Source organism: Carlito syrichta, unplaced genomic scaffold (assembly GCF_000164805.1).
Source record: "Carlito syrichta isolate Samal-C Ts95f unplaced genomic scaffold, Tarsius_syrichta-2.0.1 Scaffold308806, whole genome shotgun sequence".
Taxonomy (NCBI): domain Eukaryota; kingdom Metazoa; phylum Chordata; class Mammalia; order Primates; family Tarsiidae; genus Carlito; species Carlito syrichta.
Window position 1 is genome coordinate 499422 of NW_007252902.1, and position 13836 is coordinate 513257.

General features: G+C 39.1%; 1 protein-coding gene across 15 annotated transcripts in view; it reads left to right on the plus strand.

Annotated features, from left to right (window-relative positions):
- Nucleotides 1–13836, plus strand: part of CAPRIN2 (caprin family member 2) — a 51723-nt gene that overhangs the window by 5597 nt on the left and 32290 nt on the right. For all 15 annotated transcript variants that reach the window (XM_021716407.1, XM_021716409.1, XM_021716413.1 and 12 more), the window contains one exon: nucleotides 13341–13427. In XM_021716407.1, coding sequence (XP_021572082.1) covers nucleotides 13341–13427 — 87 coding nt within the window. The remainder of the gene's footprint in view (nucleotides 1–13340; nucleotides 13428–13836) is intronic.

A 13836-nucleotide genomic window follows, 5' to 3' on the forward strand; every position in this document is an offset into this window, starting at 1 on the left:
GGGCTCAGGCAATCCACTCACCTCAGCCTCCCAAAGTGCTGGGATTAAGGCTGAGCCACCTAGCCCGGCCTTCTCTCTCTTTTTTAAAAATTATGTTTTATTTTAAATTCATGGGAGTACATGTGCAGGTTTGTTACATGAGTATATTGTGTTGTGATAAAGTTTGGGCTTCTGTTGAGTTCATCACCCAAATAGTGAACATGGTATCCAATAGAGATTTTTTTAACCCTTGCCTCCCTCCCTCCCTCCTTTTCCCCTTTAAGAGTCCCCACTGGCCAGGCGCAGGGCTCAAGCTTATAATCCCAGCACTTTGGGAGGCCGAGGCAAGAGGATTGATTGCCTGAACCTCCGGGTTTGAGACTAGCCTGGGCAACGTGATGAGACTTCATCTCTACAATAAATAAAAAAATTAGCTGGGTGTGGTTGTGCATGCCTGTAGTTCCAGCTACCTGGAAGGCTGAGGCAGAAAGATCACTGGAGCCCAGCAAGGTGACGCTGCGGTGGCCAGGAGCATGCCACTGCACTTCAGCCCAGGTGATGGAGTGAGACTCCAACTCAAAGAAAAAAAAAAAAAGCGTCCCCACTGTCTGTTGTTCCTATGTACCCAGTATTTAGCTTCCAGTGAATTTCTTATCTCTGATCTCCTCATACCTCACGCCTAGCTTATTAGCAAGTCTGGTCATTTCTGTCTTCTAAGTAAATAAAGAAACTGACCATTTTTCATAAATTCCATTTTTGCCATCCTGGTCTATGCTGCACGATGTTTTGTATTACTGTAATAGCTTCCTCACGGGTTTTTGTGTTTCTGCCCTCTCCAAGTATGTTCTAAACATAAGTAGCCTCAGGCATCCTGTTCTCATGTAAGTCAGATGGCTATTACTCTGCTCAAAAGTCCTCATTGGTTTTCATCTGGGTGGTAAAATGTCCGTAGTATGGTACAAAGCCCTACAAAAGATCCTCCCCTTTCATTTTACATCTTTACTTCATTTCCTGCACTTCCTTCCTTGCTAGCTCATTCCACGTATCCTGACTCTTAAATATCCCAGACACACTTTTGCTGTAGGACCTTTGCACGTGATGCTCCTACTGTCTGGCATATTCTTTCTCCAGATGTTTAAATGCCTCAATTCCCGGCCTTCTTCAGATTTTTATTTTAAGGTACCCCCACAGTAAGACCTGTTGTGACCACAGTGTACTCCCTCTTGCCTGTTCACACTGCTGCTTAGCTCTTTTTCTTGCTTTATTTTTTTTAAAATAGAAGTCAGCGCTTCTCTGATAATTTGTAAAATTTTATTTTGTTTGTCTCTCCTTCCCTTACAGTGCAAGTTCCATGAAAGTAGGGAGGATTCTGTCTGTTCATTGCTGTATTCCTAGTGCTTAGAATAGAGTATAGCATGTGGTAGGTATGTAAAACATTTATTACATATAGATTTATAAATATAAAATGAATGTTAGGACTTTAGATATGAATAAGCATTTAGTTTGTGGTACTTTCAAAAAATCACATATTGTAATACAAGCTATATATATTTAAAGTGAAAATTTAGAAAATGCATGTAAGTCATAAGAAAAATATCTAATCTGCAGAGAACTACTGTCGATGCAGGCATACTTTGGAGGTTTTATTAAAGACTGTCTTCCAGATCACCACAATAAAGTGAATATTGCACTAAAGCAAATTACACACATTTTTTGGTTTCCCAGTGCATGTAGAAGTTGTGTTAACATTATACTGTAGTTTATTAATTGTGCAGTAGCATGTCTAAAAAAAAAATGTACATACTTTGATTAAAAAGTTCTTTATTATTTAAAAAAGTGCTAATAATCTGTGCCTTCATAGAATGGTAATCTTTTTCCTGGGGGAGGGTTTACCATGGTGTTGCTGGCTTCTGACTGATCAGGGAGGTGGTTGCTGAAGGTTGGAGTGGTTGTGGCAATTTCTTAAAATAATACAACAGTGAAGTTGGCTCTATTAATTGACTTTTCCTTTTATGAAGTATTTCTCTGTAGTGTATGATCCTGTTGGATAGCATTTTACCCACAGTGGAACCTCTTTCTTTTGTTTTAAAATTTTTTTGAGTTGGAATCTCACCCTGTCGCCTAGACTCAGTGCAGTGGTATGCTCATGGCCACCGCAGCCTCGCCCTGCTGGGCTCTGGTGATCCTTCCGCCTCAGCCTTCCAAGTAGCTGGAACTACAGGTGTGTGCTACCATGCCCAGCTCCTTTTTTTTTATTTATCGTAGAGACGTCTCACTAATTTGCCCAGGTGGGTCTTGAACCCGCGGGCTCAGGCAATCCACTCGTCTTGGCTTCCCAAAGTGCTGAGATTACAGGCTGAACCACCGAGCCCAGCCAACCTCTTTCAAAATTGGAGTCTGTCCTCTCAAATCCTGCTGCTACTTTTTCAACTAAGTTTATGTAATATTATAAACCCTTTTTGTCCTTTCAACAGTGTTCATAGTATCTTCACCAGGAGTAGATTCCATCTCAAAAAACCACTTTCATTGTTCATGCGAAGCAACTTTTATCCATTAAATTTTTATCCTGAGATGGCAGCAGTTCAGTCATGTCTTCAGGCTTCATTCCTAATGCTAATTCTGTTTCTACCATATCCACAGTTACTTCATCTACTGAAGTCTTGAACCGATCAAAGTCATCCATGTAGATTGGAATCGACTTCTTCCAAACTCCTGGTTGTGTTGATATTTTGACTTGCTCCCATGAATCACGTATGTTCTTAGTGGCACCTAGAGTGAGAAATCCTTTCCAAAAGCTTTTCAATTCACTTTGCCCAGATCCATCAGAGGAATCACTATCTGTGGCAACTGTAGCCTTACAAAATGTATTCTTTGAACAATAAGACTTGAAAGTAAAAATGACTCCTGGCTCTGTGGACTACAGAGTGAAGTATTGGATATAATATTATCTCCTTGTACAGCTTCAGAGGTCTTGGGTAAATAGGTGTGTTGTCAGTGAATAATTGTTTTGAAAGAAACTTTTTTCTGATAAGTAGGTCTCAACAACGGGCTTCTGATATTCAGTAAACCATGCTGTAAATAGATGTGTTGTCATCCAGGCTTTGTTGTTCCACTTATAGAGCACAGGCAGAGTGGATTTAACATAATTCTTATGGGCCCTAAGATTTTTTAAATGGCGAATGAGCATTAGCTTCCCCTTAAAGTCACCAGTTGCACTATCCTCTAACAAGAGAGTCAGCCTGTCTTTTGAAACTTTGGAACTAGGCATTGACTTCTCTCTAGCTATGGAAGCCACAGAGAGCATTTTTTTTTTTTTTTTGCAATAGAAGACTGCTTCACCTACGCTTAAAATCTGTTCATTGTAGCCACTTTCATCAATGATGTTAATTAGATCTTCTGGGTAACTTGCTGCTGCTTCTACATCAGTACTTGCTGCTTTACTGTGCACTTATGGAGATGACTTCTTTCCTTAACCAACTGCTGCAGCTTCCAGCTTTTCCTTGTAGCTTCCTCACCTTTCTTATCCTTCAGAGAACTGAAGAAAGTTAAGGCCTTGTTCTGGATTAGGCTTTGACTTCAGGGAATGTGGTGGCTGGTTTGATCTTCTGTCTAGACCAGGAAAACTTTTTTTCACATCACTAATAGTCTGTTTTGCTTTCTTATCAATCATGTGTTTACTAAAAGAACACTTTCAATTTCCTTTTGCAACCTGGCTAACAGTTCAGTGCAAGAGGTCCATCTCAGGTTTTTTTGTTTTGTTTTTTTAGTTGGATTCTCACTCTGTCACCCAGGCTGGAGGGCAGTGGCACGCTCCCAGCCACCTCAGCCTCGACTTGCTGGGCTCCTGTGATCCTTCCACCTCAGCCTTCCAAGTAGCCGGAACTACAGGCGTGTGCTACTACGCCCAGCTAATTTTTGATTTATTGTACAGACAAGGTCGCCAAGTTGCCTGAGTGGATCTCGAACCCACAGGCTCAGGCAATCCACTCGCCTCGGCCTCCCAAAGTGCTGGGATTACAGGCTGAGCCGCCGAGCCCTGCCCCATCTCAGGTTTTGAGATGTTTTCCTTGCTAAACTTAATCATTTCTAGCTTTTGATTTAAAGTAAGAGATGTTCCATTCTTCCTTGCCCTGGGTTATTAATTGGCCTAATTTCAATATTGAGTCTCAGGGAATGGAGAGGCCTGAGGAGAGAGAGGGTGATGCGTGAATGGCATGTTGATTGAGTAGTCAGAACACACATATTTATCAATTAAGTTTGCCGTCAAACAATTATCGTAGTAACATCAAAGATTACTGATTACAGCTCACCATAACAGGTATAAGATGCTGATAAAGCTTGAAACATGGAGAGTTATTAAAATGTGACAGACACAAAGGGAACACATGCTATTGGAAAATGACATTGATAGATTTGCTCACACACAGGGTTGACACACACCTTCAGTTTATAAAAAATGCAATATCTGCAAAGTGCAATAAAATACGATATCTGCAAAGTGCAATAAAGCAAAGTGCTTTGTGTTGATTATGAGGTATGTTGATTTTATAGTAGTTGGTTAAAAAGCTCTAAGTTTAGTTTTTAAAATTGATTCTGGATACGGTGGCTCATACCTGCCATCCCACTCTTTGGGAGGCTGAGGCAGGAGGATTGCTTGAGGTCAGGAGTTTGAAACCAGCCTGAGCTGGTTAAAAAAAAAAAAAAAAAGCCAGGTGTGGTCACACATACCTGTTTTCTTAGCTACTTGTGAGGCTGAGGCAGAATTGCTTGATCCCAGGAGTTTGAGACTACGGTGAGCTATGATTGTGCCATTGCACTCCAGCCTGGGTAACAGAGTGAGCCCCTATCTCTCTCTCTCTCTCTCTCTCTCTTTTGTTAAGTGCTTTACATAGTTCAGAAAGTAGGGAATATTTTAAAAGATGCAGATTTATGTATTTATAATTAGAAACGAGTCTTGCAGTATTGTCTAGCTGATCTCAATCTTCTTGCCTCAGCTTCCTGAGTAGCTGGGATTATAGGCACAAACCACTGTGCCTGGCATAAATGAAGTTTTTCTTTCACCCCTAATAATCTTTTCTGTTCTCATCTTACTACATAATGATTGTGAATAGATTATCTCACTGCTGCCCAGACTGGAGTGCAGTGGCTTTATCACAGTTCACCACAGCCTTGGCCTCCAGTGCTGGGATAAGCCATAGTGCCTGGCTTAGATTATTATATCTCCTTCCAGAATTTCTTTTGGCCTGTATGAACAAACATCCTTCTACATTTTCTATACAACCTTAGCTTACTGTAGACACTTTTTGGGACCTTTATTTTTGCCTCCTCTTATTTTTTTAATGTTTCTAAAGCAGTTTTTGATTTATAGGAAAATTGAGCAGAAAGTATAGCGAGTTCTCATGTACCCCTCACCCCACACATGCACAGCCTCCTCCCTATCCACATCCCACACCAGAGGAGTCCATTCATTACTCTTGATGAACCTATATTGACACATCATCATCACTCAGCACCCACAGATTACATTAAGATTCACTCTTGGTACTGAACAATCTGTGGCTTATTTTTTTTAGAGTTCTGGTGTACAGGTGGGGATTTACTACTTAAGTAGGTTGTCTGCAGGTGATGGACATTCGGGCTTCTAGCTGGCCCTCTTTTCCTCTGATACCATGTGTTCCCTCCCTTCTTCCCTCCTCTAGCAGTGTCCAGCATCTGCTGATCCCATCCTTGTGCTGGTGTGACCAGTGATGAGGACTGGCTTATGAGTGAGAACATGTGATATTCAGTTCTTTGTTTCTGTGATAGTTCACTTAGTATGATGGTCTCCACTGCTTCTGGAGAACATGATTTTGTTCTTCTTTATGGTTACATAATATTGCATTGTATATATGTACCACTTTTTCTTTATCCAGCCCACTTTCACTATAGAAGTGTGCCATCAAGACTAGCTAATTTTATTTTATTATTTATTTTTAGAAACAGAGTGTCACTATATTGTCCCAGGCTGATCTCAAACTCTTGTCCTGAAGTGATCTTCCTGCCTCACCCTCCCAAGTAGCTGGGATTATAGACTCCAGCCACCACACCTGGCTCTATGGGTCTTGACAAATGCAAATGTATCCATTATAATATATAGAATAGTTTCATTGCCCTAAAAGTTCTCTGTGCTCCGCCTATTCATACAGCCCTACTTTTAAAAATATTATGAACAGTGTTTTTTTTTTTGTTGTTTTTTTTTTAAATACATGGTCTTTAAATTTTGGTTGCATTTCTTTGTGAAACTCTCTGAGGCTGGTTCTTTCTTTTTTATTTTTATTTTAGAGATGTGGGTTACAATTCAGGGTTAGGTATAAGCCTGGTTCTTTTTGGGGTGGGTGTTCTTTGAAAATATTCTCTATTTTTTCTTCGGAAATCTGTTTTGTTTAGATTTCTTCTTTCGGAGTCAATTTTTTTTTTTTTTGAGTTGGAGTCTTACTCTGTCACCTAGGTTGGAGTGCAGTAGCACACTCATGGCTACTGCAACCTCAGTCTTCTGGGTTCAGGTGATCTTTCTGCTTCAGCCTTCTAAGTAGCTAGGACTACAGGCGTGAACCACCATGCCTGGCTAATTTTTAAATTTACTGTAGAGATGATGTCTCACCAAATTGCTCAAACTGGTCTCGAACCCTGAACTCCTGGGCTCAGGCAAACATTTCATCTTGGCCTCCAAAAGTGTTGGGGTTACAGGCATAGGCTGCCTTGCCTGGCATTTGGAATCAATTTTTAAAGAACTCTTCCTTGAAAATCACTAATTTCATGTAGTTTTGAAAATCTATTTATATAGGTTAAGATGAAATAGTTTTTAATGAAAGCTTAGGCTGGGTGCAGTGGTTCATACCTGTAATTCCAGTACTTTGGTAGACTGAGGCAGGAGGATTGCTTGAATTCGAGACCAGTCTGGGCAACATAGAGAGACCTTGTCTCTATAAAAAATAAAAAATTAGCCAGCATGATGGTGTACTTCTGTAATCACAGCTACTCGGGAGGCTGAGGTGGAAGGATTGCCTGTGTCCAGGATGTTGAGGCTGTGGTGAGCCGTGATCATGCCTCTGCATTACAGCCTGGGCAATAGAGTAAGACCCCAGTTTAAAATAATAATAATAATAATAATGTTCCTTCAAGTACTGCTTTAGTTGTATTAGGTTTGATCCTGTATTTTCAGTCTTATTTGGGATAAATTGTTTGAGTTTCTTTTTTAATCCAACAGACTTGTAACACTGTAAATAAAACTTTGTGTGGCTCTTGCAACCTTTTTGAAGTAGCAACTCTAAAGTAACCTGTCCAGACTAAGATACATAGGCTTTATGTTAGATTGGTAACATAAAGTTAGATTTCTTCTTTTAAATAGTAAGAAAAATGTCTAGTGAAGTTTTTTTAGAGTCAGTTTAGCTTGTACCAATTTAATGTAACTCTACAATTTAAATGGTTTAATTTGTTACATTTGTAACTTTAGTGCTTTTTGGTTCGGATCTGGATTTGAAGTGGAGAGCCAAGGTTCAAGCGATAGTTCTCAAGGTATAGTCAGGGGGCACTTGGAGTCTTTGGATTCACTGAAGTTTTTGATGTTGAATAATTAGGATTTGGTACCCAGCCCTTGCTGCTAAACATTGATCCTGCATTTATTGTAAACTTACTAAGTAACGTGGAATCTTCTCTCTTTTTTGGTTCCATTGTTACTGGCTTAGACAAGGCAAACCACCTAAACTTTTCATAAGCTTCTTAGTTGAGATCTTGGAGATCTTACTTTCCAGTTCACCAGTCCCATTGCCTCTCATATCCTTTTCTTGAAACAGAATTCTCAGTGTATAACTTTTTTCTAAAGTTTTAAATTCTGTTCTAAAGTTTTAAATTCTGTTTAGAATCTTTAGTGTATTTGAGGCTCTCTAGGATCATCTTTTGAACTACCTTTTATTTATTCAACAAAATATATGAAGTACCTATTCTAGGAGGTGCTGTGCTTAATTTCTGTTTAAAAGAAGAAATCTAACTTTATGTTACCAATCTATCATAAAGCCTGTGTATTTTAGTCTTGAACCTAATGTTAGGATTGTAATACCTATGGGCCAAATGTGATCCTTTTACCCTCTTGGGGTTTGTAATGTGATGGGGAAGAGAGGTGGGGAGTAAGCAAATGCAGACATGATGGATGTTAAGAAGGTGTAAAGTACAGAATGGTAAGGGATTTTAATGAGGGGTCTAGCCTAGTCCAGAGAGTTGAGGACAGTTTCCCTGAGAAAGGAACAGCTTAAGGCCTAAATGAGGAATAGGACACAGCCAGTGAAAGAGTGATAGGAAGAAGGGCAGCAAGCTAGACAGATACTAGCACGTGAAGGAATTTTTTTTTTTTTTTAAACAACCTTCATAAGAAACTGGGCCAGTGTGGATGGAGTGATGAAGCTGGAAGGAGAAGGCCATGATATGTGGGTCTTTTTAATGCTACTTTGAAGACTGTGCTTTTTCATTAAGCATCAGAAATAGCATAGATATGTTTTAAGCAGAGAATAACTACTACAGATTTTTAGTGTAAAAAAAAACACTTTGCAATGTGAAAAGTGGTTTTGAGATGGTAGGTGTGGATAGAAAGAGACTAGAAAAGGGTTGCTTGTAGTCTAGATGAGTGATTATGAGAGCTCTACTAAGGTAATACAGAGGAGTTTGAATATAGTAGCTGGATTTGAGAGAGATTTGAGAGGGGAAATCAACATGGCTTGGGAACTGGATATAGGATTGGATGGTGGAGCTGAGTGCGGTTGAACAGTTGGAAGGGTGGCAAGATTATGTATTGAGCTTGGAAATACCGGTAGAAGGAGGTTTTGGGAGACTGAGGTAGGATAAGAGCTCAGTTTTGTGTCACTGACATTATTTATTTATTTATTTATTTAATTTAATTTTTATTTTTTTGAGTTGGAGTCTCACTCTATTGCCCAGACTGGAGTGCAGTGGCCACTCCTGGCCACTGCAGCCTCAACCTGCTGGGCTCCAGTGATCCTTCTGCCTCATCCTTCCATGTAGCTGGAGCTACAGGCACGCGCTACCATGCCTGACTAATTTTTTTGATTTATTGTAGAGATGAGGTCTTGCCAAGTTGCCCAGGCGGGTCTCGAACCCGCGGGCTCAGGCAATCCACTCACCTCAGCCTCCCAAAGGCACGGGATTACAGGCTGAGCCACCGAGCCCGACTGTCACTGACTTTAATGTGCCTGTGAGACTTCTGTGACTAGCAGGTATTTTGATAAATGGGTCTGGAGCAAGATAAGTTTAGTTTAGGAATAGATTGCCTGTAGGGCAGCCATTTGAAACCATTAGGAAAGATGAGACTGTCTTGGGTGAGAATGTAAAAACCAGAACATGAGCCTAGGACAGAATCCTGAGGAACTCTGACATTTAACATTTGGATAATAATGGCTAAAAAATACAACACTGTATTAGCGTCAGGCATCATTCTGAGTGCTTTGTACATACTAAATCATTTAAATTGTACAGCATATCTATGAAGTAGGTCTATTCTATTTTACAGATTCTAAACACAGAGGTGAGAGAAGTTAATGGAAAAACTGCTGGTAAATAAACAGCTGGAGAAATGGTTGAAAAATGGAAATTTAGTGTTATGAAAAAGAGGTATTTGTAGAACAGGAGTCTGCCTTTATGTTGAAGGCTGCTGAGAAGTCACCCCAAATAAGAGCTCTAAGAGATCCATAGCTTTAAAGATAGGACGTCAGCTAAAACAGTTCTGGTGGAATGGCAGAGACAGATTCCAGATGATGAGAGCTGAAGAAATGGAGACTGAAACACTTCTGAAATTTGTCTTAGACTGGAGGGAAGTAGTTATCAGAGAGGAACTTATGATTTTTTTCTTCAGATTGGAGTTGACTAGGACTTTTAAAATGCTGATTTAAGCATCAACAGAGAGGGAGCAGCTCTCTCTTAGAAGACATTAATGAGGGAATTAGAGAATAAGACTTCTTATGAAGGCAGAATTGAATAGGATCCAGGGCACAGGTGAAAAGGAGACTTTTCACTGTGTAAAGAAAGAAAGAATGAAAGGGTAGGTCCATGTTACATGATGGAAGGTTGAGGTAGTTCCTGTCTGATTCCTGCTGTACTTGAATTACATTAATACCATTTGGGAGTGGGTATGGAGGAGTACTTTTTTCTAGTTTTATATCCCTCTGGAGACTACACTCTGGGTACGTTATCTGCCCATTCTTGTTTCTGTAGCAGGAAACCCTTGCTAACGTTTTACTAGAAAATATATGGTCCAAACAAAATGTTTCATAAGTTATAACACATAAGAAAGCAAGCATCAATCTCTCAACTCAAATAGTACATTACCAACACTGTTGAAGCTCCTTTTTAGTACAGTACTTTCTCTTTCCTTAACCATGACCCTGAACTTTTCACTTTTATTTTAATAGCACAAGTGTATTACCCTTAAATCTGTTAGAGTTGCTATTTTGTACATTGTAATAAATAGTATTATGTTATATATACTGCAGTTTGTCTTTTTCATTCATTATGTTGAGTATTTTTTTTTTTTTTGAGTTGGGGTCTCTGTCTCCTAGGCTGGAGTGTAGTGGCATGATCACATGATCACAGCTAGTAACAGCCTCAACCTGGTCTAGGCAGATCCTTCCTTCTCAGCATCCTGAGTAGCTGGGGGCTATAGGTGCCTGCCACCATGCCCACCTAATTTTTTGTAGATCTGTTTGGCTACATTGCCCAGGGTGGTCTCAAACTCCTGGGCTCAAGCAATCTGCCCACCTAGGCCTCCCAAAGTGCTGGGATGACAGGCATGAGCTGGAACCACAGGCATGCACAATCATGCCTGGCTGATTTTTTGATTTATTGTAGAGACAGGGTCTCATCATGTTGCCAGGCTGGTCTCAGATCCCTGAGCTCAGGCATTCCTCTCGCCTCTGCCTCCCAAGTGCTGGGATTACAATATTTTTAAAAAATATTAATGCAGCTACCTATATTTCATTTGTTTTTCTCTACTTAGTAGTAGTCTGTAAATAGATGGGTGCTTGAGTTTGCAATTCTGCTTAGACATAAGATTTGTCTAACAATTCTGCTTAGACAAATCTTATGTGTTATTGAGACACAGGTGTAAGATTTTCAGGCTATATTCTTATCTTTAGGCTGTAGGGTGTGCCTGTAGTTAACTTTATAAATAAAAATACCTGTTTTCCAAAATTATTGTACAGATTTGTACTAATATTGATAGTACACAGAAGGTACTATTATTACTCTATAACTTTATACAAACTTTTTTTTTCTTTCTTTCCTTCTTTCTTTTTTCTTTTTTTTTTTTGAGTCAGAGTCTCACTCTATTGCCCAGGCTGGAGTGCAGTGGCATGCCACTGTCACCACAGCTTCAACTACTGGGTTCAGGTGATTCTTCTGCTTCAGCCTTCCAAGTAGCTGGAACTACAGGCATGTGCCGCCATGCCCAGCTAATTTTTTGGGTGAAGATATATTGTAGAGAGAAGGTCTTGCCATGTTGCCTAGGCTGGTTTTGAATGCGTGGCTCAGACAATCCTCTCACCTCTGCCTTCCAAAGTGTGGGGATTACAGGCATCAGTCACCATGCCCAGATCCTTTATAAAGACAGTATTATCAGACTATTTTTTTCAATAACTTTATTGAACTATAATGTACATGCCACAAAAAATATAAGTGCAACTGTACACTTGTAAGTGTACAGTTTAGTGATTTATAGTAAAGTTGTAGAGTTTTACAACTATCACCATAACCAAACTAGAGTATTTCTATTACATCTGCCCCCAAAGTTCTCTTTTGTGTTCTGATGTGCTTTTTATCTCTATGAATTTGTCTTTTTTGAATATTTCATGTGAAATAAAATACTTTGTGTCTGACTTCTTTCACTTAGCATGCTATTTTTGAGATGTATCTATTTAATGTCATGTATCAGTATTCCATTTCTTTTTATTGCTGACTAGTATTCCAGTGTATGGATGTACCACATTTTGTTTATATTTAGGGCTATTATGAGTAATGCTGCTATATATATATATGTGTGTGTGTGTGTGTGTGTATGTATTTTTTTTCCCTCCAAGTCGTTATGTGGACATATATTTTATTTCTTTTGAGTACATGCCTAGGAGCGGAATACTATACTATTTTAATTTTTGAGACTTTATAATATGTCTTTTTCTGGTTGGGCAAGTTCCCTGTCTTGTTCTGTTCCAGATTGGTCCTTTCTTCTTCCATATAGATTTGAGTTCCAGGAAAAGCCTACCTCTTTTCTAATTTTCAATTTTACTCATCTGTGAAATCTTTTTTTTTTCTCTCTTTTTTTTTTATTGTGAAGTTGTGGGGTACAGTTAAGGGTTAGGTATACAATTGCGTTTCATTCAGGCACCCTGTTGATATGGGGTGTTTCCCCATTCCCAGACAGATATTTGCTACTGTTAATCCCATCTCCCTCCCCCCATCTGTGAAATCTTAAAAAATTTGTTCCTTTAAACTTTCTGTAGGACATTGCTTGTTATTTCTGTTATAATATTTAATTTTTGCCTTTTATGGGTAATTATTTACAAGTCTTTTTTTCCACCCATCATGGCTCACCACAGCATTGACCTCCTGGGCTCAAGTGATCCTTCTGCCTCAGCCTTCTGAGTAACTGGGACTACAGGCATGCACCACTATGCCTGACTACATTTTTGATTTTTTGTGGAGATGAGGTTTTGCTATGTTGCCTTGGCTGGTCTCAAACTTCTTGGCTTAAGCAATCTTCCCAGCTGGGTTACAGGCATGAGCTACTGTGCCTGGTCTTAAAATTTAATTTAAGTGTATTTATTTTTTTGAGTCGGGATGTCTGTCATTCAGGTTGGTGTACAGTGGCATAGTCACAGCTCACTACAGCTTTGACTTCCTGAGCTCAGGTGATCCTCCCACCTTAGCCTCCCAAGTAACTAGGACAACAGGCATGTGCCACCATGCCTGGCTAATTTTTTTTGTTTTGTTTTTTGGTTGAGATTAGGTCTTATTATGTTGCCTAAGCTGATCTTGAACTCTGGGGCTCAAACAGTCCTCCCATCTTGGCCTACCCAGGTGCTGAGATTACAGGAGTGAACAACCATACCTAGCCCTTAAAATTGATTTTTTAAATACAACTTTCAATAACTTCTAATACTCTTTCTCCATACTTTTTGCTTAGATAGTACTTTTCTGGGTATGTATGGTAAATGTCTAGTTCATAAGGTCTTAAATCTCTTTTGTTGTATTTAAGGAACACTTATTTTTTACATATTTATGCTTAAAAGGTCACAAAATTGATGTTTCCTTATCCTGTTTGGTAGGAAGCAGTAGAGAAATATGAAGAAGTGCTCCATAATTTGGAATTTGCCAAGGAGCTTCAGAAAACCTTTTCTGGACTGAGCCTAGATGTGAGTATGTTTTCTTTGGTTTTCCTGAAATTAGTTTAATGAATGATCTTGAAGAAAATGTCAGTTTGTTGTTGTGTAATAATGGTGTTCCATTACCATCCACTTAGTTTCTGCTGATATTTTATTGGGGATGAGAACTGAGGATAACTATTGAAGAACTAGTTTTTTCAGATTTCTGTAGTCTCAGGGGAACAAATGGCATCTGAATATGAGACACTGTGAATAGAGTATTAGTGTAATCTGTTAGAGTATCTAATGTGTGTTTTTTTTTAATGAATTATAGAAATTATTGAAAAAGGAATAAAAACTATTTTGACAGGTCTATTTATTAAAGATATTTTAGAATACAGGCTTGCATATTTATATAATACAGACTTAAGTTTAGTTTTTTTTTTTTTTTGGATTAGGA